The following is a 25,112-nucleotide window of genomic DNA, read 5'->3' as shown; positions in this document are numbered from 1 at the left end:
ACAATGCATCACCCCGAACGCTAAACCAAAGTGACAGTTTATCTGCGTGGCAAATATGAGTCATGACGTGACGTCATTTCACATCTCGTCAGAGCGAATCCAACAAAGAGACGCCTTATAATAACAAAGAAGTCTCATTAAGCGCGGCGAATGGCGAGCGTTTGGATATTGTGTCTGCCGATCGGTCTCGCCGCTCGCTCCCCGGGCAACGCATGTGATGCTGCGGAATTTGCCCGGCTTTCCAGGTCACACGCAACCCTGAGGAGGGGAAGACTCCCAAAACTGTTTGCAACAGTCAACCAAGAGGAAAAATTGACATTATTTCCGCTGGGATATCGTTTTAAACTTTGTGTCCAGGTCCAGTCAGTCTACGTGATTTATTTACTGTTACTATTTATAATCTCCTTTCAAATATAGGTGAAAGTATAGCAAATATTGCAATCTAATGAACTTGTTCAGCCCATTTATTTTCATTTTAAGAGTCTACATTTCTCATGGATGTATTTTTATCAATTCTCAAGCATTTATGTGTGCTGTTACTGTTCTCCAATGAAGAGGTCAAGCGTGCTTGCTTCAAGCGGTGTCGTTCCCCGTTGAACTTTTCAAATTCATTCAATTCCGAAGACGTATTATGTCTTAACAGACTCCACACATTCAATCCCAGGTAATGATTTTCAGGTCTCAAAATAGTTAAGAATCTGGACTAAAGTGGCTAACTTGAAACATACGTAAAAATACGTCTTTGGGGTTGAATGAGTTAAGTTAGTCTGCCACACAAAACATAAACATTGAATCCAAGCCCTTTATTGACCAATTGCCAATTATTGACCTTTATTTTGAAAGGGAATTCTGCTATCTTAATGCTAACATATATTGCAAAACACAAATGCGCTACTGAAAATGAACATTAGTCTTATTGCTTCACAAAACTGCTACTCATTTTTGCACAAAGCAGCAACGCATTCAAACGGACTACACTGTAATTTTCATAGGCATACGCTTGATATAATAAGTCTACACACCCCTGTTCAAATGTCAGGATTGTGTTACTTAAAATGTAAAAATAGTAATCGAGACAAAGATCAGTTATTCTAAAACTTTTTCCAACATTCGTTTCCACTGTTATAACATGTAAGATCTTTTTGGCGGGGGTAAAGTCTTTGCAAAAGTGTGCACACCCTCTATGAGAATATGTTTAAAGCGCCATATAAAGTCCTACAGCTGTGGAGACTTTTTTTTTTTTTTTTTTTTTTAATATCCATCGCCATCATGGCTCATCATGGCTGTTACTGGAGTTTAGTTGGGGAACTTCTTCGCCTTCTTGCTTTTCACTGTGCTGCATCACCTCCAGTAGACCTCACTTCTGCCTGGCAGCTTGTGGCTCATTTTTTTAGCACGCACAATTCTAAAATTGACCATTGTAAACATCCTCAGAAAACGATTGCTTAAAAATCTGCTCCTGATGAGAAGAACCAAGTAGAGAAGTTTCAGCTGCATCATTAACACCTTGGCCTCAAGCGTTTAATTATCACACGGCGAACCGTCACGTCTATTTTAAACAAAGCGCTTGAAAGAACTCACCGCATTCCGCGTGGAAAGCGTAACGTCGTTGCGGCGTCACTAATGGAAGTCCGTCTTCAGGCCGCACTCTGCTGGACCGGCTGAGCATGAACCTGAACCAGGAGGAGGACTCCTCCGAGGAGCGGGCCGAGGAAATGTGCCAGCGAATGTTGACTCGGGGCCTGCTGCACCCCTTCGGCGACAACGGAGGGGACCGACAGGGTGACGCCAAACTCGCTTTTAACGTAAGTCCGCTATTGTTCTCATTAACTCATTGGCCGGCGGTGAAAGGGTCAAGGGCACGACACGGGCAACATATGTATTAAAGGGGAAAAAAAAAATCTCAGAATTAACGCACATTATCCCCTCAGAGTTCTGATTTTTAAAGGGACAGTGTGTAAAATTTAGGTCGTTTTTCATTCAAAAGGAGTAATGATTTTAAGCTTCAAAAACATGCAAATGAATGTGTTCTTAATGATTTATGTTTTAAATATAATCATAAGTCTAGTTATTAAATAATATTACAGGGGGCGTGGCACTTCTCCGGAGGCGGCCATGTTTGTTCTAGCTACGGACACCTGCTATCCGCAATGAAAAACGGTTTAAATCTTACACACTATCCCTTTAAAGTGAGAATTCGAATTTTGTAATATTTGTAATAAACCCTAATAAATTCATCCCAAAAATGTGTAGTTAAAAATGTTTAATGTGGTCCGAAATTTTGGACAATGATTATTTTTGCGCACAAACTCTCGCACGTCCGGCTGCGATCACATAGACATGTCAAAATCGTGGCATTTTGAAACAAAATAGTGCTAGCAAAACTAAGCTACCTTTAGCTCCGTACGCAAGCTAACTTTAGCTGCAATGTTGGTAACATTTTGGATTTTCTGAATTTTTCTTTGTAATTGTGTTTGTATAACAAATGGAACCGCTTTGAAGTGTTTTTTACGCACGAGCACAATCAAACAAAACGTAAATTTAGCTAACAAATGACTGAATCCTCTTTGCTCGGTCTTCTCGCGCCACTTTTGGTTTTTGGTTTTGCTAGTCCAAAACCAAGTAGTTAGCATAGAAGGATTATTATTACATATTACATAATTATTATTATATTTTTTTTTTCCGGAGTAGATATTTCAACACTACGATGCTGCCTAGAATTATATAATGAAAATTCAGCACAAAATACTGCGTAAAATGTCACAATTTTGCTCTGGGGTTTAGTTTTGAACGTCTTGGTTGCCTACGGGCACATTTTAGGTCCTCGGCTTTTCAGTGTCATCCGTTCCAGGGGAAAAGCATTCTTTCATGACAAAAGGCCATCATGAATCGCACACATCCATGTTTTTTGCGCGCATGAGTGGATTAAAACGTCTCCCACTCGCACGGGCACAATCGGCGATGCTGGCGTAGACCATCTGCTGACCGCGTTATGTAACTCTTCCACGTGCTTCCATCCAGCTTAACCAGCATGCTCTTCCCAGGGAAAAAAAAAATGAGAAAAAATGAGGTTTGGACTTGCACAGTTGCATTTTTTTTTAAAACTCGTACCATGGCAACAGACAGAAACTTTGCTTATCATGTGAGGGCAATAAAAGGATTCAGAAAAAGAAGTTTGAATTGCATTTAGGCGACATAAAGCATAAATGGCTGAAAATTAATTAGCTTCAGAGAGACATTAGATATGAGCTGTGCTTTTTGTTCAAAATAATGGAAGCACACTCAGCTAAATGAAAAGGGGAGGAAAACATTTGCATCTCAATTCCTCTTTATATACGCCTGAAAAGAAAGACGTTTTTATTTGATTGGGGTTTATGTGATTCCTGTTCACATTTTGTCTAATTAGCCAATGCTAATGGTTTGGTTGATCTTATCTAAAAAAAACAATGATGCGTTTTGCATGCCGGTGGTGTGAGATTTTTAGAGTGTTTCTGCAACTGTCAGTAAATCTATTTTCTCGCTATTTAATGCAACAATAATTATTTTGTGGCCATTCGTCTTTTGCGGGTTAGTTTGGCTTTCAGGCTTTGCGCTTGCTGTATGAAGTGTAATTGCACATCCACAACACCAGGTGGTGCAGCGGCACTTTCAGTCTCAGAGCGTCTGTGGGAGTTAATAAACGTTTCTAAATTATTTTTCTATTTCAAATGAAGGATAAATGTGATTTAGAAATAAAATTAGGAAAGTTTGAATCCTTTTTGTTTTCTTCAGGTTAAAATATTTAAGATATTGCTGCCCCTGTGTTCATTTTCCAGAACAATTAACATTTTTTATTATATAATTTGATATTCTTTTAGCATCAACTGATCAGTAGGTGAAAATTGTTTCCAGTTTGAATAAGGATCGACAATTTTTTTTTTATTTCAGGCACTTGGATGCACTTTTTTTTTTTCATTTTCAGACTAACATGTACAACATTAAAGTGCTGAAAGTTGATTTGTGTTGTCTTTTCTTTTGCTCATTTTAAAAACAAAAAATAATTGCTGAAAGCACGTTTTAGTCATTAATGTGTTACCAACAGGGGGAGCAGCTGTACACCTGGGCCACGGTGGGGCTGCCCGTATCCTCGCACCTCTGGGAGCTCTACGGCGGAAAAACGCCCGCCAGAGCGCAGACTCCCAAAGTACCTTTGAAGGCCAAGCCAGCAGCGCCAAGTCAGGTTGGTAGCATTTGTGCACTTTTTAAAAATAAATACATAAATAAATAATATAATATAATATAATATAATATAATATAATATAATATAATAAATTGGTGGGATAAAAGTCGTTTAAATTGGGCCGTCTTTAAAATGTATATTATTGGCATTTATGCCAGCAATGTTTGTTAGTACAATAAAGCAAGCCAGTATATTATTGTGATTTTTAGATGTTATTTATGTTTTGTTCAGTGCTTTCTTGTAAAATATTGTAAGTGAAATTATTATTATTAGTAGCATTATTGTTGTAATTGTTATGATTATCTTTAGTATCTTTTAAAATTTTAGGTTCATGCAAATGTCGGGTTAGGTGAGGTTTATTTATTATTATTATTTAGGTGTATTATATTTTCGCCCTTCATTTATTTTACCTTGTTTCATCGATTTTATTTTCTAAATTTTATAGGTATTTTTGATTGATTCCTTTTGCATTTGTTTTTCTTTTCCATGCCATATACATTGCTTTTTATTTGTCTTGTTATGATTATACTGTTTTTTTTATATATATATATATATATATATATATATATATATATATATATATATATAATTTGTATATTTTGGTTGCGTATTAAGGCTGTAAAAGAACTCACTACTCATTTAATCCACTTAGATTTATTTATATTTCTACCATGTGGTTTTGTTAATTACATTTTTATTTAAATTTCTACCATATGGTTTTGTTTATTCAATTTTATTTTATGTAGTTTTCTCAATTTTTTTCTTTTTGTTTACTATGCAATCTTCCGTTTATTTTTTCATTTTTTTAATTTCATACACCGGCTTTCATTTGTTTATTTTTTTTAATACAATGTCAAAATCCCAAAGCTACCACCAGAGGTCAGGCTTGTCTCATTTAACCAAGTTCCGGGGAGCCGTTGTTTAGTACCAGCGCTAATAAATAAAAGAATATCCGAACAATGTCTTTGGATTCATGTGACCACAAGTTGCAAATGCGTCGCGGTAGTGGTGGTCCACCACCCAACCCCCTCGCCCCATTTGAGGCCCAACGAGACTCGCTGTCTCTGGGGTCAAATCTCTCGCTATCCCACTCATCCAGTCTGGAGCCACGAGGTCTGATGGAGTCTAGACGTTCTAGATTCAGTCGACCTGAACGTAGCTTATACTTGGCTCACTTTCATTTGATTATTTGGGATAGACGTCGAAGATAATAGATGATATGCCCGGAAAAGCACCTCAATATATGCACGGAATGTGGTGAATATGAAGAAGCAAACTTGGATGTGTTGTGCTTTCTCGGAATGCATTACTGCGCGCTGGGGCAAGGCGATATGACGAAAAAAAAAAAAAAAATTAGAGGAGGGGTATCAAAGTTTTCCCATGACGGCTGCATGCATGTAGATAGATGAAAAGGGCATATAATTTTTTTCTTATTTTTTTCTTATTAAGAAAAATCACAGATAAATCACACGAGTAATTGCACATTGTTGATAACAAAGTGGTTATTTAAAAAAAAAAAAAAAGATTTTCGGTTCAACGTGATGAGGCAAGATAGTATATTTTTTTCACACTTATAATGCTGTCCACCAGCATTTTTTTAAATAACGTTGCGGGCCATGTATAGATGCATAATCAATTTCATTTTAAAGAATGTTTTTAGCTTGACTTTAATTTAGTTGCTAAAACTAAATTCAGTTTGAACAATTTAATGTCCGTATAAATTTCATCATGCTGGATGGTCCTATCAGTTTTGTGACTGGTGGCCCAATTTTTTTTTTCCCATCTTTATGCTTTGGCGGCTCATGAACCGTTGGGTAACTTACGTAAGATGAATGTGTTAAGCGCTGTATATTTTACATGCTAATGGTTTCTTCTGATTTGTCCACTTAGTGAAACTCAGTTCCGATGAATGTGTTAAGCGATGTATGTTTTACACGGTAAAGCTTTCTTCTGATTTGTCCACTTGGTGAAACTTAGTTCTGCCGAATGTGTTAAGCGCTGTATGTTTTGCACGCTAAAGGTTTCTTCCGATTCCTCCGCTGACAGACAGAGCCCAGCAGGTTGAAGTCAAGGCAGTCTTCCTCCGAGGACGAAGGCGGCGTCATAGCCCAGCTGGAGAAAACCATCTTGGACCTTCGCGTCAAGATGGCCGTGCTGCAGAGCCAGCAGGTTTCCTCCACCAAGGCCGGCGAGGATCACGGCAGGAGCCAGGAGGCCTTCGTCCAGACTTCGCCGCTGAGAGATGGGCCCAAGTTGGATGTGATCGGCGGGCTCCCCAAACCTGAAGGGGGCTTTGTCTGCACATGCCAGGGGAACAAGAGTATCCCGCCTCCACCCCCTCCTCCCCCACCTTTACCTGGACTTGGATCTTGTCCCCCTCCTCCACCTCCAGCGCCGCCCTTACCCGGGCTTGGATCCTGTCCCCCGCCTCCTCCTCCACCACCGCCGCCGCCACCACCGAGTTTTGGAGCTCCGCCCCCACCTCCTCCTCCACCGGGTACGGTCCCCCCGCCTCCGCCGCCCCCGCCTCCCGGAATGGGGCCCCCTCCTCCTCCGCCGCCCCCGGGCCAAGGCCCCCCGCCGCCGCCGCCGCCGGGCCTCGGTTTCTCCGCGCCGGTCCGGGAAGCCGTCCCCGCCAAGGCCGCCGTCGAGCCCCCCAAGCCCATGAAGCCGCTCTACTGGACGCGCATTCAGCTGCACGCTAAGAAGTAAGAACACGAAAACCGATAGGCATCGCTGGCACCCGCGTAGGAGAGAGGAAACTCGTCCACTTAAGATAAGCATCTACCGTGCGACGGGGATGCTAAACCTTGCGGAAAATCGATGCGATGCGGTCCGAGCGTTAGCGTTGTCGTGTAACTCGTTTTGTTTCCTAAATAAGACCTTCTCAAATGACGGTACGGGAAGGCCCTTTAGGCGCTAGGTGAGATTTTAACTGGGTTACTGCGGGAATCAGCAAATCTCATTTATTGCCTTTTAACGTGGTGACAGGAACAGTCCATTTTTCTTTTCAAATTAAGAGTGATTCATTTGAAACCCGAAGCAACTTCTCGCTAAAGTGTCTTATATTGGGACTCGTTCTCAAATGCTTTATGATTTGATCATGTTTTTTCCATTCTGTTTTTTATTATTGTACTGTATATTTTTCTTCCGTTTACAGTACTTTTCAATTATGACTTTCAAAATTTTTCATGTTTTTAGACTAGAAATATGTATTTGTATTCATCTACAGTATATTGTATATATCTTTTTCTCTCATTTATCATATTCTAGTATGTTTGGCATGTTTTTGTTTATTATAAATGCTTTTGTTACTTTTTTCATCCAGTATACATTTTATTACTGCATTTTTACAGTATTTTGTGTTTTGCATATTGTTTTTCTCATTTTTTATATATTTATCTATAGATATATGTCAGTTAACATTATTGCTGTCTGCGGTCACAGCGGTTCATTAGTTTGGGAGAAAATTCAAGAACCAACGGTGGACTTTGAAGAGTTTGTGAACCTCTTTGCCAAAAGCGCCGTGAAAGAAAAGAAAAAGCCCATTTCGGACACCATCAGCAAATCCAAAGCCAAGCAGGTATGATTTTTTTTCAAGCTTCAAAATGATAAGTACTTGGATGCCTATGACCGGGGATACCTCAGGGCTCTTTTCTCGTCCCACTGAGGAGTGCTCACAGGAAGACAGTTATGATGTGGCGTGAGCTCTGGCTCCCGTCAGACTCCCGCCTGACCATATGATGGCAGCTGGCCAGTATTTCGCGTGCGGCGGGAAAAAACCTCGCCGTGACGATGACGGGGTGGAAAGGGGGGGGGGTGAGGCTTGGGAGCCGTATTTCATGATGCGGTTCCTCCCATTGTGCTCGCTGTGTGATTCACTTCTCGGAGCCAGAGCGTCTCTCTTTGCCAGCATGCTTCATGCTACTCCATCAATCAGCCGGCGAAAAAAATGTTTGATCTCCAATTCAAACATGTTCTTGTCAGGATTTTGTACGTTTAATGTATCAAACAGCTAAATTATGCGAATAGCACAAATAATATCGTTCCGGGGAAGCTCTTTTCCCCATCCGCAAGAATCAACTGACAGTTTGCGGAGAGGAAATGTGGTTTTTAGGAATGAAAATGATTTCATGGGGAGTGGGTGACTTCCAACCGACATGTGAACATCTCCCAAAAACTTTCCGCCCAAGTGAAATTTGGACACTTCCTTGAACATCTATCGCAAAAAAAAAAAAAAAAAAAGTCAAATGGACTTCTTTTCGGGTGCCGTCTCGTATCCGAAGTTTTGAATTTCTTTTCTATCCGCCCGTATGTTCTTTTTCATTTCATTTATCAAGGAGGCCTGAGAACAGTTAAGTGGACTTTAAATCACTTTAATCTTCAGTTCATCACTCTCTGTGAACATAGCGAGTACAGAATGCGGCTGTGATGCAGCCAAACATTTGCAACCACGCGCCTCAAAGTCTTGTACTCTTTTCTTTTATTTCGACATTTTGAGCCAGATTGCGTCTGAGTGTAATTGTACCATCTAAAGCGCTTTGCTTTCATACTCGGAATTTTTTTTGCCGCTATGCCTAAAATCACCCCCGCTGATTCTCCGGCTATTTTTTTTCGCTCTTATGGTCTGTGTAGCTGACAACAAAGGACATTTCTTAGGGAGTAAGTAGTGCTTTACCTCAGAGTAGTGGTTCACAATTCTTTTTTTGCAAGCCCCCCCCCCCCCCCCCCCCCCCCCCCCCCCCCCCCAGGAAAGCGAAAACATTTTGCCCCCCCCCCCAAACTCGCTGTGGTGACCATGAATGATCTCATTAACTGTAAAAATTGCATAAGCATACATAAAATTATTTCTTTTTTAACAGTAACAAAAGAAAATAGACGTTTATATCAACTTTCAGCAAATGTTAGCATTTTGCAGAGTTTATAGATCTTACAGCATAATATGAAGCTGAAAAAAATAGCTTAAAATGCATCAAAGTGCTTGAAGAGAAATGTCAATCCTTACTCAAACTAGAAACATTTTTGATGCTGGAAAAAATAAGAATAAATAAATGTAAATTGCGCTGGAATACTAACACCAATATCTTTAATATTTTCACCTAAAAAAAGTTTTTTGTATAGCCCTGAGTCAGCAGTGTCAAAGGACTTCACAGGTGAAAAGAAATCGCAGATAGGATCACATAGAACATTACAGATACACAAGAGCATTCACTCAGCGCTCTCAAGCTTCAAAAAGCCCATCTGAGGAAAATAAGAAACCTTGAGAATAGACCACAGGTGGGAGGAATCCTCTTCCAGTCTCTTAAGCAGTAAGTGTCCAGTGCGTAGATGCCATGACGCCAGGAGATGCTATTTGGTTAAGATCCTCCTCTGAGTCAGACCCAGTGCGTCCATTCCAACAAAAGCACCGCAGCGGAGGTGGCCCATCTCAAAAACCGCATCGGACGTTCGCCGCAAGTCCACTTGGCAACATTCACCATGGAACTCCTTCTCAGGAGAAGGGGGGCCGGAAGGAAGCTGCAGTCAGACAGACCCATCACCATCGTGCCCACCACACATCACAATTATCTTTCTATAAGGCCAACAGATTTTTATAAGATTTTGGGGTTGGCACGGACCCTGTAACGGAACCACTGTCTGGACTTGGGGCATGAGGCTTAAAATCGAGACTGTCGCCTTTAAAACGGGCCGTCTGGTTACCCCGCCTGAGAGATGCACGATCAAGGATGCCCTGTTTGCTATTATACCCTCTCGTCTTGGAAAATCAGTGACCGCATCACCAAACAACGCTTTCCTGTGGTCTCTTCCGCTCGTAGGAAGGACAAATGACAAATTAGGGAAGACAAATGACAAAATTAGGAGAGACAAATTGTTGGATGTGGTCGGTTCAATTCCAGTGGTCATGGCGTTGCTTTTTTGAGAAAATGACCCCAAAAAGATTTGCGCTTGAGCCCGTTTCATTTGTAATGAAGCAACCGTATTTTTAACCTCTCTTTGGGTTAATGTTTGCTTCGTTACGAAATTCCAAAAGTGGACTGTCATTTTAAATTTGTATCATATTTCATAAGAGCAAAAGCTACTTTGGATGGCCCAGATGGAGGAACCTCTGGTTGGGCAAGCGTTAGCTTGAGTGCGACGAAAGGCTAACATACTATCTCAGGCTGTTAAAAAAAATTCCTGTCCTTCCAAGTTAATTCAATGAGAGAATTGTTAACCCTTGTGTAGTTTTTTGATTATCGGGTCTTTTTCTTCCACGTCATTCTTGCAGTATTTTAGCCAAGGGATGGCACACTCCTGATAGATAACTAATCTTGCCATGTTGTCACCATCTGCGTAAAATTTCAGCTCCCAAGTATCTACTTTCAGTGATTTTCCTTTGATGTGATAATGCATTGATATAAAGATCAAAAGATTGGTCAAAATACCACACAAAGGTTAAGATATGTTAACTATAGGCTAATCGTTTTAATCAATGCTAATTTCGTTAGCTGCCCAAGCCATTAATGCTAATATATCCAACTTTTATGACGCAACCCAACCTCTTAAGGATTAAATGTCTTGTGTAAACGTTATTGCATGATTAGTTTTATACCGAACTTCAATTGAGTTTCACAGAACAACCATGTTAGCATAATGTTTTTCCTTGAAGAATTGTAAGCTAGCTGCTAAGCAGCACGGACAATGCTCATTTAGGGCAGGATAGTGTTTTGAGAAAAGTAGTCGGATAAAAAAAGAGCGCATAATAGAATTTGTGTTTATTTGTATTTTCCTTCTGTATTATCCTAATACGTCTTTGTCTCGGTTAGCTGCTAATAACATCTTAGAAACTTTTTTGAGCAGCTGTAGACGTTGTTCGTCACGGCCGGGGGATGACTGATGGAGATGACGGATGGCGGTAAAGTAAATTGAGACATCGTAAATCAAGGAGACAGCATTATAATTTCGTATAAATGTTTGTGGTTAGCAGGCTCGTGTTGCACTCAAGGAAAATGTCAAGGGGGGGGGGGCTAATGATCCTGTCTTTTGCAACATGTCAATTATTAAATGCTTTAACTTAGTTTTGTTCTTTGCTGTTGTTCTCACATGTTTTATATGTCTTTTTATTTGTTTATTTTTCTTCCGGTTCACATTGATCGCAGGTGGTGAAGCTTTTGAGCAACAAGCGATCTCAAGCCGTCGGGATCCTCATGTCCAGCATCCATCTTGACATGAAGGACATCCAGAATGGTGAGTGACATAAAATGTCCAAATGGTTATCGTCTAGAAATGGGAAATGTCAGAATTTTTTTGGTTTTAGCGGCCGTAATTCAGCCTGAGGTGCGTCGTTGCCATCAAAGCGTTTCCGCCGTTTGGTCATTTGGGTTTGAACGTGAGAACATCCATCAGAGGTCAGCGGAGGAGGGCATGCGAGGGCCACGCTCATCAGCACTGTCGTTCATCTCAAATGTTAGGACAACCTTTAGCGTAGCGCGCCATTAGCGCTGATTGGAAAGGCCAGTATATCACAGAGCAAACAGAGAGGAGATGCAAGAGCTTCGGTGACGTGCGAGTTAGGCGAACCCAAAACGCTCAGCCTTGCGCACTACTAACTTTGATAACGGAAAAATACGCTTTTGTAAATATTATCGAGGCTTCAAACGGTTGTTGTTTCTTCCTAATGAAAACTGCTCCTCGTTTACATTTCCGTTGGTATCAGCCGGTGATACTGTAACAGATTAGACAATGGAAATGTCTGAATTGGCGCGTGAAGGCTGAAATGCTGAATTAAACATTGAAGCGTGAAATGATGTTGAGCGATGTGGAACGGTGGAAAAATATGGTCAAAGAAGGGGAAAAGATTGGCAGGATTTTCAATCTTGAGTCCGAAGTCTCAAAAGTCACAATTCTGACAAGTCGAAAATCTGAAGTCAGAATTCAGATGTTTTTTACTTCAGAAATTTCCCTTTATATCCATAACTCAGTTTTTGTCCAGAAAACTCACAATTGTGGGAAAAGTGGGAAATCTTTGAGCACAAAGTCAGACATTTCACACTTTAGTGTGGGAAATTTTAGAATAGAATTCTGAGAAGTCTGACCGAAATTTTAATCCTGACTTTAAAGTGAGAATGCATTTTTTGTGTACCGGCCCTAATTCTCTTAAATTTTTTCCAAACTGTCATTTTAAAAAATGTTTTGTGGGACTCAGAAATGTCGCCATGTTAAACTAAATGGGCATGACTTTTTTTTAATGTGTCGTTGAGAATGTATGAGGACTATTCATTTCTTTTTGCAGTAACTTTTCTTGTGAAAGTATAGAATTTTTGTGCATCAGAATTTTTGACATTCAAATTGAATGAACTTGTTGTTTTCCATTGCAAATTGGGAGAATGCAATTCTGTTTTGTTGAAATTATAATCGGGCTTTTTTTTTCCGTGCGACTTGTAATGGTGAAAGTGTTGCATTTTCGGTCAATGGGAATTTTTGGAAACAAATTATTCCTGAGGTTAATTGAACACGTTAAGTGATTTAAATTTGAAAGGGTAATAATGGAAAGGTGCCAAATGGATAGAGCGACTAACCCTTTTGAAAGAAACTTCCTGTTTAGGAATCAATGGAAAATTTGGGGGTGAAAAAGGTTGAATTTTAGGAAAACTGAATATTTGGAAGGAAAAAAATACAAGCTCCCATGGCGTGAATTTTTGAAACATATTCAAATTGGAATGATGTGAATTGGATGACTTATGTGGAAGAAGATGCGTGTCAAAAACTTCAGCTTTGTTTTGTGAGTCCAAGTCTTCACATGTTTTTCACATTTGAGACTCGGAAGACTTCTTCAATGACGACTCCTAGACTTGTTCGTAATTTGGTGAGCTCCCGATTTTTGCGCCCGGGCAACTGCCCATTTCCTCTGCCGATTTAGCGTAAAATAGCGACAATGTCGTCAGTTTCAGCTCCAGTCATTTCCAAACAATCTTCGGGCGAAGACGTAACCCCAAATTTAATTGTGTGGAGAGTTCATCCTGATCTTTTGCGAGATGGTGAAATGAATGTTGCTTCACAGTCTGAAGTAATCGTTACTTTTGATGGCGTGAATCACGCGTTTTATTCGCCGACGGTAAAGACGACGGTTTCAACATCTGCAAAAGAAAAGCCATTTCTGATTCACGCATTCAGACGCTCCTTTGTGTGCCTCGCCGCTGTTGCCTAGTGACCAATCAACACATAGCCGTTGTTATTGTTTGTTGTCTCGTGTCCACCCGTCCCGTGATGCCGCGTCAACGTGGCGGTCGGTCCGTTTTGCAATCTCCTAAATCTCATCGAAAACAGGCTGCCAAATTCTGAGTTCGCTTGAATGAAGACCAAACGGTTTGCGAAGGGACGTATTTGTGACAAGAACTACCACCATTTCGGTATTTGTCAGACTGGCTGATATACGAACGCTAAAGACATTCTGCAGATGTGATGGGATCACTGGCTTGAGGCGCTTCTCTGACAGTGGTACCTCAATGTCTAAACTAACGTTCCCAATGAGATCAATAAAATTTGGTGTAATTTATTCCAGATTTCAAACCAAGGTTTCATAGGGGACACATTACGCAGCCGAAACGGCTTTTGCCAAGACACATTTCTTGACGATGACAACTCACAAAAATCGATTTTCGTATTTGTATGTTTTCCTTTTGAGACCTAACATTCAATCAATCAATCAATCAATCACATTTTATTTGTAGAACCCTGAATCACCGAAGTCTCAAAGGGCTTCACAGGTAAAACAAAGTCATGTCGAGACTTCTTTCGAAAAAAAGAAGTCATACAGAGACATCTTTTCGGTGTAAGGTACACAACAGCATCCCATGATGCATCGCATGATCACCATGATGCTGACCAATAGCAGACCAGCATTTTAGTGAGCACACTGACCGCCAAGTTAGAATTTTGCGGGTGTTGTTGATGCCGTAAAGTGAAACAAATGCCGTGAAGAGGGGACGAAAGAACTTAGTATTCCACTGAAGGAAAACGTTGGGCCGAGACACTGTAAAACGGGGGCCCGCTGAACTTGAAAAAATACGGTTGATCTACCGATGATATGTTGGAGTAAAAAAACATTAAGTGTTTGAACAAAGGTATCGCTGCTTGGCCGTGTTCCACCTTTTGCGTTAACTGTTAATGAAGAGAAGTGCAGTTTCACGCCCAAGCCACCAGAAAAAGCGTGTTCCATTTTCACTCCTGACACCTCGCTCAAGAAACGAAAGGGAGTCCAAGGTGACGACGAAATGCTCAACTTCTAACTCGTTGAGTTCTTAGCCGGGCAATTATGCGCACATGGTGACGTTGCCTCCGCGCCGCAGCCCCCGGGGCCGTGTTTGTCTTTAAACATTTACTTTCAAAGGATTAATGCTCGCGGGCGCCCGGGTCCTCGCGCCGAGACAAAAAGGCGACGGCAGGAATTCAAACGCGCCAGTTCAAACACACGTCAGCGTAAGCGCTGACACATTTCCAAGCCCTCCGTATTGATGTTGTACTTTGCGGGCCCCGTCCGCCGGCTAGCGCTGATAAATACGAAAGTGGTCTCGTGTCACGTTTCCGTACGGCTTCAAACCGCGGCGCGGCTCTCGGCTATCATAAAGGGGACTCGCGATGGGAAATTGACTCGCTTTTTATTGCTTGTATACAACAAATGGTTGCGTCTCTGGGGAACCTTTCCAGTGTGAAATGATACAACCATAGGGGTGGGCAAACCTTTTGATCCTAGGGCCACAAAGGGTTCTAAAATTGGACAAAATGGCCGATCTGATTTTAGTACAACGATGGCGCGGTGAAAAGCACGTCCGCCTCACAGTTCAAAGGTGCCGGTTCAAATCCACCTGGCTCCAGCCTTCCTGCGTGGAGTTTGCATGTTCTCCCCGTGCCTGTGTGGGTTCTCCCACTCCCCAAAATACATGCACGGCAGGTGAATTGGACATACTAAATTGTCCTTAGGTGTTATTGGGCATGTGATCGGTCATTTGTCTCTGTGTGCCCTGCGATTGGCTGGAAACCAGTTCAGGGTGTCCCCGCCTACTGCTCGAAGGCCGCCGAGATAGGCGCCAACAAGCCTGCGAACCCTGGGGGATAAGCGGCAATGGAAAATGGATGGATGGAAGATTTTAGTACATTCAACACTTCACGATCATTTCCATAAAGTATTTGAGTATGTAAAGATCAAATATTTTAATAAATTGCTGAACTTGTTAACATAATAGGAGTAATAGAAAATAAAAATAGAAAAAAATGGTAAAAATTAATATAAATAATAGAATAGAAAAAATGAAATAGAAAATAATAGAAAAAAATCTGGGATATTCAATACAAAATTAACAAAAACTCTTACAACAACTGAAAATTAAATGAACAAAATAAAGCTTATATATATAATACAGCAATGTAACTTTCAGTAATCGCTGCTGCCTTTTCCTGTTTAGTTCTGGTATTTCCACAAGCGTTTCCATTTCCAATTTTTTAAACACGACAGAAGTCAAGGTTTTCAGCGAGACTCCAAGTGCGGTTATGATCGATCTTTCTGCCACAATTTATTAAGACTTCTGGGATCGCATTTGTGCAAAAAAAAGTCATGTGATCATGATCAATTTTAAGACTTTTTTTTTTTTTTTTTATGTTGCGTGGCCTGTTTTTAATGTCCTCTCCTTCCTCCCCCAGCCGTCCTCAATATGGACAACACTGTTGTGGATCTGGAGACCCTACAAGCGCTTTATGAGAACGTGAGTATCGGAAATATCGGCGGGCCGTCGCAGTCGCCGCGAAAACGCGGCATGTTGTTTTTATCTCCGAGGGAAAGACGAGCGAGTCTGGCACAGACGGCGCTTTGTCTCATCGATCCCGAGCCGTAAACATTTCCGCTCTTTCCCGCCAGCGCGAAAATACATAAACACACAAAGTTGAGCAACAAAAAGCCGCACGCCAGCACAGCCCGGCGCTTCTTTCTTTCCCTCCCCCGAGCTTTTATTTTGAAACTGTCGCTTGCGGCAAACAGAAAGACACGTTTGCACATTTCACACCGTCCGCATAAATAAACGAGCTGTTATTTTATGACGGGGGGGAACCGAAGAAGGATTTGCTGAGATGTGATTCATCGCACTTCCAAGCAGGCGGCTATTTTTTATTTTAACTCGGGAAACCACAATTCACTCAATGTCTGTCATTCAAAAAGGAAAAGTTCAACCGTAGCAAAAACGGAGGAAAAAAAAAATCAATTAGGCCGTTTTGTTTCCACAATCGAGCGGCGTGTTTTTTTCCCCACTCGACGCCACTCTTCTCGCGAAAAGATGTGGAGTTTCCTGCCTCCCTGTAAAGAGTTGAACTAGAGGACATGGGCATTAGGCACCAAAGCAAAGCGGCTAGCCGCAAAGCGTGTGATGTTCGGAGAGGGCCCGAATAGGGGAGCCATGATTTAACGCGGTAAATATGTTTTTGTCACGCTGGATCCGATCCACTCCACTTTTGCCCCTCCTCCTCCTCCTCATCCTCGTCCTCCGCCTCTGTCTGTCAAAGTGTTTGACGATGACACTCGCGAGCACGTTGCGCCTTCATAACATTTGCGTCCGCGCTTGTCATCGGCACGTTTTAACGTCCTGACGGCAAAAGAGCATCTTGTGTTCCAAAGAGGCTTCCTCGCAAGCAGTAGGAAACTATTAGCGGCCCACACAATAACAAAACGGGGGTCGAGAAATGAACACGCTGTGAAAATCCTCTGAATTCCTTTGTGGCTAAGGCCACACAAAAACCACCACTATTTCAAGTATTGATGCCCCCCCCAAACATAAAACTATAGAATTGCCGGTATTACACCAGCCATTCTCACATGGAAGTATGTGAAGTCACTCCAACAGGGTTTCTCAAGCCAATTTGTATTCATGACAGGAACAATACAAATTTCTTTTCAAATTAGGAGCAAATTCGTTGAAAAATGTAATGCTAAATTTTAACAGGGTTTCAGCAAATTTGTTTTAATACCATGACAGGAACAGTTATGCAGCATTTTCTTTTCAAATTGCGAGCGACTTTTTGGTAGTTTTTTACCGGGTTTCTGCAGTTTCATTTTATTTCCATGACAGGAACATTACACACTTCTTTTCAAATTAATGTAAAATTAATTGAAACAGGAATCAACTTAAATGCATTTTTTGCATGCAATATCAACTATGTATTTTAATGCCATGGCAGCAACAGTACAAGTTGTCTTTTCAAAAGAAGAGGAAATTAATTGAAACATGTCATTGCAAAATTTTTACATGATTTCTGCAGTCATCAGCAAATGTATTTTAATGCCAAGACAGGACCAGTGCATTTGTTTTTTCAAATTGAGAGCAAACGAATTGAAACATGAATTGCGCCTTGCTAAGCGCAGTGTGAAAAGGGCTTTGGGGTGTCGGCGAAGGAGTAGAAAACATGCGTGAAAGGGGCAATTTTTCGCAAACACAGAGGATAAGCTTCCAGAGAAAAAACAAGGTTCTCACTGTACCCGGCTGACGCCGATCATGGGAACAAGGCGAGCTGCCGTTCTGAACCGACATGTCAAGAGTCTACTCTAACCTCTGGACCGCTCACCCCGCGATTTGGAACCCCCCCCTCCCCTCCCTCCCCTCCCCTCGCCGCCTCGGGCTGTGTTATTGAGCGGAGGAGCCAAATTGTTTCCCTTTTGTATTGCGAGACTCCATCCTGTCTGTGGGTCTCCAGACCCCTAAACCACAGTTGGCAGCACAGTCAGCCTGTCTTGAGGAATGCGAGGGGGCTTCTAATGGTTACGCCCTTGCTCGCTCGCACATCGCCGCTCTCCCTCACTTTCCTCGCCTCGGCGCAAACACGCTAGCAAACAAACGCGAAGCGGGCGCGCTGAGATTTTTCTTGTTTTTTTTTTTCCGCAGAGTCGCTCAGTCTGCGATCTGGCGGATTATCGTCGCTCCTGCGCTTTGAACAATGAGCCATTAAAAGGGGCTCGCAGTGATAGCGGGAATGCAATATCGCAAGCCATAATCTGGGCCCAGACTGGCTGTCTGAAGCTCAGACTGCTGACGGTAGCGAAATGTCACGCAGGTCGCTCGCAACCGCGCTCTCCCGGCGGCCTCTTTATTTCCCCCGTAGCGTGCGGCGACCGATGTCTTTATATGTTTATGACATTATCCCCTCGCTCATTTGGAAAGTATTCTTTGCGCTTGGGTGCGCGGGGACTCTCATAAACGAGAGAATTAGCCCCGGCCGGCTCCCTTTCGAGAAAAGCGGATAATGAATACCGCTCGGCCGGCCGGCCGGCCAGCGCCCCGAATCTGGCATCGCCCAATATCATCCCGCATTCCTGCGCGTTTGATATTCCGCATGGGACCGTATTTCCCATGCTAACGAGCGTTGAAACATGCCCTGGCAATTCACGGATCACACGCTAATGCCTACTTGTCCCCAATTACGCCAAACACCGCTGCCGCCCTTTGAAAGGGGTCTGCTTTGCGTTAAATATATTTACACTTGAAAACGGCTCCGGAGGAGGGCCGAAGAGAGCTCGCCCTCGCCACGAGAAGGCGGCGGCGCGCGGAATACTAATCGGACCCTCGGAGCCTTTGCTGCCCGTTTTTGATGTCCGCCGGGGGGGAAGGGCTGCGAAGGACAAACCGCCGAACCATCTGTCCATCTTCTTGATCGTTTTCAGGTTATTGCAGGATACGGAACTGGTTTTACCATCGTCTTTTTCCCCCCGATTTGGGGGCTCACGACTTAGACTCGCGAAAGACTTACAAGGCAATTTTGTCAGACTTGGGAAGATCAGAAAGAAGTCATTTTATATCATTACACCAGCGCAAAATTCACTTAACAGGCTCGAACCGGCCAAGATCCCAACGGAGACTCATCCACTAAAGACTTGAGACTTGACTCGGCCTCTTCTTTAGGGACTCGGGAACATTACGAGTTTTTGTGGTGTGGCTTGCCCTCATTTTCTCCAGGACTTGGGATGTAATTGGGCACTTGGTCAAGGACCCCAAAAGACTTGGACTTGGACTTGACTCGGCCCCTTCTTTCGGGACTTGGGAACATTATGAGTCGTTACGGTGTGAATTTTGGACTGTACTTGGGCTCGTGGTCAAGGACTGGGACTTGGAACTGAAAGACTTGGACTTGTAGGTCAAACACATGAGACCTGACTCTGCCTCTTCTTTTGGTACTTGGGAACATTACAAATCTTGCCCTCATTTTCTCCAGGACTCGGGCTTGAGATGTCATGGTCAAGGACTTGGACTTGGAGCCAAAAGATTTGGGCTTGCACTTGTAGGCCAAACACATGAGACATGACTTGTCCTCTTTGTTTAGGACTTGGGAACAAGTCGTTACGGTATGGCTTGCCCTAATTTTCTCCGGGATTTGGACTGTACTTGGGCTCGTGGTCAAGGACTAGGATCTTCAAGCTACCCCACTGAAGCTGCCCTTTGAATAAAAGACCAAATATTTTCCGCCCACCAGAGAGCCCAAACTGACGAGATGGAGAGCATCACCAAACACGTGAAGTCAGCGCAAGACAAAGAGAACGCAAAGCCGCTGGACAAGCCCGAGCAGTGAGTCTTCAGCGCCGTACTTGCTACTTACAGGAAGTTGTAGCAAGAAGTCAACAAACTTCAAGCTTTCTTCTTCAGGTTCCTACTGCAGTTATCGGAGATCCCAAACTTCTCGGAAAGAGTTTTTTGCATCCTTTTCCAGTCTACCTTCTACGAATCCATCACCACAATTGCCCGTAAAATGGAACTCCTACAAAAGACATGCAAGGTAAGCTAGCATTAGCTTCGGCTGTTTGTTTGTTTTTGTTTTTATTGAGCTCCAGCCTCTCTGACTTTGACATTTTTGTATGTGTGTCAGTCTCTTCAGAGTGAGAAGTGTGTTTTGCAGGTTCTGGGTCTGGTTCTGGCTTTTGGTAACTTCATGAACGGAGGTAATCGAACCCGCGGGCAAGCTGATGGCTTCACCTTGGACATTCTGCCCAAACTCAAGGACGTTAAGAGCAGCGTAAGTACTTACACACAAAAAAAAAGGTCATGTCGGTTACACAGAAGAAAATTATCCATGATACGGAGCAGCCGGTGAGTATATGTTTTATCATTCGCCCCCAGAACGAACGAATTCCCCGCTCGCGCGCGACTGCGGACGTTCCGCTGGAAGTAAAAATAGTCTCGAAAAAGTCATCGGAAAACGATGACCCCTCGCAACCTGGAATTAAGAGTCCAATCTCTGAAGTTTGTGCGAGCCGCGGAGCTTTGGAGGAGAGGGCCATCGTGTTTACTCTTCTCGCTCGATATCGCGGCGGTCCCGGCCTGCCCTCGGCGCCGCCATATAAGGCCGCGGCGCTCGGAGGCGGCCCGAGCGTCGCGTCCATAAAGAACACCCCGCTCGGAATTATGACAGCCGGCCAAGCGTGTTGTTGCATTGTTCCCCCCGAGGTCATGATTGATGCTCTCCTCCTAAGGCCGCCGTTTCTATTTTTGCGTGCCCGCGCACAAATTGAAACGTCCTGCTCCGAGATGATTAGATTAATAAATAAAGGATCGGGGTTTATTTATTCGGGTCTTTTCCTTTCTTGCAGGATAACTCCCAGAGTCTTTTGTCCTACGTGGTTGCTTACTATCTGAGGCACTTTGATGAGGTATGTTTTCATTTCTGTTTATTTGAACGGCTTTTCCGTTTGGGTCGGATTCCCTCAGAAATCCTTCCAGAGCCCTCTTTTCATCTCCCCCTCTCGCCAGAGGATACAATGACTTTATCCTTTATCAAATTATTTATTTTTCTTTCCCGTATATACGGCGAACCGAAATCTCTCCTCCTCCTCCGCCTCTCCGTGCGATTTTTCTGTCTGCGTTTCACTCTTCATCTCCCGGCCTGGCTTGGTTCAAGCCCGTCGTCCGTTCCGCTGGCACGGCATCTAAAGAGGCGCCGGTGTAAATAATTAGTTTTCGCCAGATGAGATGAACTCAGCCCGGAGAGACGCTTGCCAAAATCAACCTGCGTTACATGCTAGCAGAACTCATACCGGCCTTGGAGCGACAGTGATGGAGAGGACTGAGATGCCCCCCCCCCCCCCCCCCCCCCCCCCCTCCCCGTTTGTCTGGCTTAAATGGTCCTTAATGTGTTGTAAAATCAAACATATCCCCGCAGAGATGTTTGACTTGTTTATGAGTACACAAAGGCCACTTAGGATATTTGTATCAAATGGCATAACAAGCAAGGCCTTCCGCGAGTCATCGGGTGTTTCTCTGCATGTTCCTTTCCAGAACGCCGGCAGGGAGGCGTGCGCCTACCCTCTGCCCGAGCCCCATGACCTATTCCAGGCCTCCCAGATGAAGTTCGAGGACTTTCAAAAGGATCTACGCAAGCTACGGAAAGACCTGACTGGTAAGGCGGGCCTGTGGTGCTCAAGTATAAACTCCTTACTGGTTTGGGTCTGAAGAAAAGTGGTGCCATATATCCTTAACTTTCAGGAATGATCACCGCAAACTTCGGATTATAAATTGCACCGGTATAAAAGTCGCAGGAGCCAAAATTGAGCAAGAAAACATTCTGGGTCGTAACATCAGATATTTGCGCAGAAAAAATGGTGTATAGAAGTTTCATTTTATTTAGAACTTTTTTCAAATGTACAGTTTACATTTGAAATTCCAATTTATTATCATGTTTAGTCAGCGACAGACTTCACCCTAATTCGTCTTCCGGGCGCCGCTAAACCGAGGGCAACTGCAGTTCTCTATGATCTGGGCTAACAGTCAAGGCATGGAAATGAGAAGGGATAACAGTACAGTTACTGGTTAAATAATGTAACTCCTTCAGTGCCAAGCGTTATTGGAAAAGGAAACCTCGAGAGAGAGACAGTATTTTTTGTATTTTCTCTCCCATTTCAAGGCCAACAGAATAATATGTGCTATGGCGATGTAAATATGGGTGCTCCGAGTCGGTTCCGAGTCAACAAAAAAGTTTCTTCTTTGTCGTCGGTTGACAAAAAAATTTGGTCTTACTGGCTTTTGTCACAACCTCTTGCCAAAATAAAAACTCAAGCATTGAGCAACCCAGAGATGTTGTAAATTTTAGACACATACTGTACCCCATCAAACTTGATTTATTTGTTATTTGAACTTGGACTCAGACTTTGTGCACCGGGAGTCTGGGACTTGACCTGAACTCCGACCCCTGGGACTCCAACTCGACTTGGCCTCAATAAGGTCACCTGACCACTCTCCGCCAACCTGCTTCTGCCCCCCCCCCCCCCCCCCCCCCCCCCCAAATCCCAGCTGCTTAACTCAACCCCGAGGTGTTATTTGTTTACGGGCAACGCGTGAGGAAACATGTGGAGCGCTGAATTATGCATGAGGACTTTAACATAACTTCTCGCGCGGAAACGGAAACTAATTTTCTCCAAAGCCGAGCACGCCACGGCGGCGGTCAGATTGTCGGAGGTGCGTCGACTGCGAGATAACATCTGGTTGTTGTCGAGACGGCGAGCGGGAACAGATGTGAACGGTTCAGGACGAGACCCCCATGGCTTCTGCGCCGCTCCTCGTCAAATTGAGATCGGCATACATAATGGAGGGGACCCGGTGTAAAAACTTCATCATCTGGATAACGCTAATTGATTTGCAAAAAAAAAAATCTAATTGGGGGTTTGGTGGTGACGGCGGGGGGTATTTATACCGGGCGTCATAAAATACGATTTTTGATGGCGGTGCAACGGTGAATGGATTAATCAACAACTAATCCAAATTAATCAATAAATTATTTTATAATCTGATTATTATATATTAATACAAAACGCAAAACAAACGTTCGCAGTGTAATTTTCCGTTTTATGCGGTGTTTCCTGCTTCAAAACTGTGAATTTCGTTGAAATTAGCGAGAGAAATGAACCGTCTCGGTTTTTCATCCTTTTCTCGCGCACCAGTAAAATTTACGATTTCACCATGTGGTCCCCTCCTATTGGCACATATCCATATAATTGTATTCCTTGCATAATAGCATGAACCAAAAATTTGTGCAGGGACGCATGCAACGGGCGTATGACAAATGTGACAAATTTCGCAAGAGATCGTAAGCGGAATTCTGTTATTTTTATCTATTTTTAACAAATTCAACGCTGTTAGCGTAGAAGCTATATCAACAGCATCAAATTTTGAAGGCTGGCGGTAATTGAATTCATTCCATGACATTGACCAAAACTCCTTTGGCGTTCGAGCGGTAACTCGCGTTCTACTCGACCAATCGTCATTTTTCGATCGGGTTTAATGTTCCCTCACGAAACGCGCGGAAAAAGAATTTCATTGATCGATCAAGCTCCGCGGAAGAAAGTCTGCTGCTTGGCCTGCGCCGTGACAAGGAAGTCAAGCCCAAACAAATGTGGCTGATGGGGAAATGGCTCATTTCTCTTTCGCCGAGCACTTTCCAAGTTCTGGCATGTCCACGGGCGCCTACAAATAATATTAAAGTGTGAGTTTGTCTCCACCGTCAATTCCCAAAACAAAGTCTGGTCGGTGGGATGTTTTATGCGCTTTCACTGCTAAACCAATCAGCCCAGCGCGATACGCTTTGCCAGATAATGTTATTTTTTACATCGTAATTTGTAAGTCGTAAATTCGTAATCGTTCTCGCGGGGGGCGTTACCAGAACGTACTTGTACGTTGCCCCTCTGGTTGGCGTTGTCGCTAACCGCCTGAACATAAAAATCTCATCACCTGCTCTACCTGCGGAAGGAGCTCTTCATTCGCTTTTTATGAAGCGCTAAACGTATCCCTAAATGTTCCGATAAGCGCTAAAATGACCTTAGCTAGCTCCGAGAACAAGTAAAAGACGTCCCACTAGGAGAGGCGACATATGGTTTTGGAATTTCCTTCAAAAAACATGACCTTTCCTCTTCTCAGGCCTTGACAATGGTCGGAGTACTGAAGTAAAAAAAAAAAAAATGCATCACTCGTTTAGATAATCGAAAAAAGTTTCCTTTTTCTTCTTAAATGTTCTAAGGACACACGTTGATCACATCCTTTTCTTTCAGCGTGCTCCAGAGAAACGGAAAAAGTATGCAAGCTGTCCTCAGAAGACAACCTGCAGCCCTTCAAGGATAAGATGGATGCCTTTATTAGCCAAGGTGAGTTATCCGGACTTTGTCACATTTTGGACATGCAGCAAATCTACGCTTTGCCAGAAACTTTTCAAAATGTACGGAACACAGTACATGTTCCAGCATTATTCGCTACTTTTCCCCTTCTGCTTCAAATGCTAATATTTACCGACTGTATTCTCCACACTGTAAGGCACACCTTCATAATTTTAAAACACTTTTAATATATAGGGTGCACCGTATTACAAGGTGCATAGAATAGAAGCTATAGAGGTGGCCAGGGTTATGCATCCACTAGATGGAGCTGCGCTGAAGAGAATGTCAACAAACATTTTTTAATAGATGATCAGAAATGAAGAATGAAGATGATTTGTGGAAAATGCTGTCTGAAAAATGTAAAAAAAAAAAAAACAAACAAAACCTCTATCTTCTTCTAAAAGACATTGAATTAAAAAGAATGTACTAAAATGTACGAGAATGTAAAAGTCACTAACGCAATTTAGGAGTAGTTTGCTTCATGTTCCAATTTATTCGCTCTCAGTTTGAAAAGAGAAATGTACTGTTCCCGTTATCACACTGAAAAGCATTAAATTAGATAATACCTGCAGGAACCTAGTTAAAATCTTACATATAGCCCCTGAAGTGCCTTTATTTACCCCAAGGGGTACATGTGATGGCTATACTTTTTCACTGCCCACGTTTCAGAATTGGGTTACCCAGTTATATAAAAGGAGCCTCATATATGCCGTTTCACGCTTCTAATGTTCGATTTCATTTTAATAATGT

General features: G+C 42.9%; 1 protein-coding gene across 1 annotated transcript in view; it reads left to right on the top strand.

Moving 5' to 3' along the window:
• Positions 1-25,112, top strand: part of fmn2a (formin 2a) — a 38,509-nt gene that overhangs the window by 4,881 nt on the left and 8,516 nt on the right. The window contains exons 3-14 of the mRNA XM_088422032.1: positions 1,642-1,805; positions 4,082-4,219; positions 6,266-6,927; positions 7,667-7,802; positions 11,359-11,446; positions 15,896-15,957; positions 19,703-19,794; positions 19,873-20,002; positions 20,093-20,239; positions 20,814-20,873; positions 21,499-21,619; positions 24,261-24,353. Of these exons, the coding sequence (XP_088278158.1) occupies positions 1,642-1,805; positions 4,082-4,219; positions 6,266-6,927; positions 7,667-7,802; positions 11,359-11,446; positions 15,896-15,957; positions 19,703-19,794; positions 19,873-20,002; positions 20,093-20,239; positions 20,814-20,873; positions 21,499-21,619; positions 24,261-24,353 (1,893 nt within the window). The remainder of the gene's footprint in view (positions 1-1,641; positions 1,806-4,081; positions 4,220-6,265; positions 6,928-7,666; positions 7,803-11,358; positions 11,447-15,895; positions 15,958-19,702; positions 19,795-19,872; positions 20,003-20,092; positions 20,240-20,813; positions 20,874-21,498; positions 21,620-24,260; positions 24,354-25,112) is intronic.

The sequence above is a fragment of the Hippichthys cyanospilos genome, chromosome 8 (genome assembly GCF_059441005.1).
Source record: "Hippichthys cyanospilos isolate Australia breed blue-spotted pipefish chromosome 8, RoL_Hcya_1.0, whole genome shotgun sequence".
Lineage (NCBI taxonomy): Eukaryota > Metazoa > Chordata > Actinopteri > Syngnathiformes > Syngnathidae > Hippichthys > Hippichthys cyanospilos.
The sequence above is the reverse complement of the archived record's forward strand: the minus strand, read 5'-3'. Positions and strand labels throughout refer to the sequence as shown.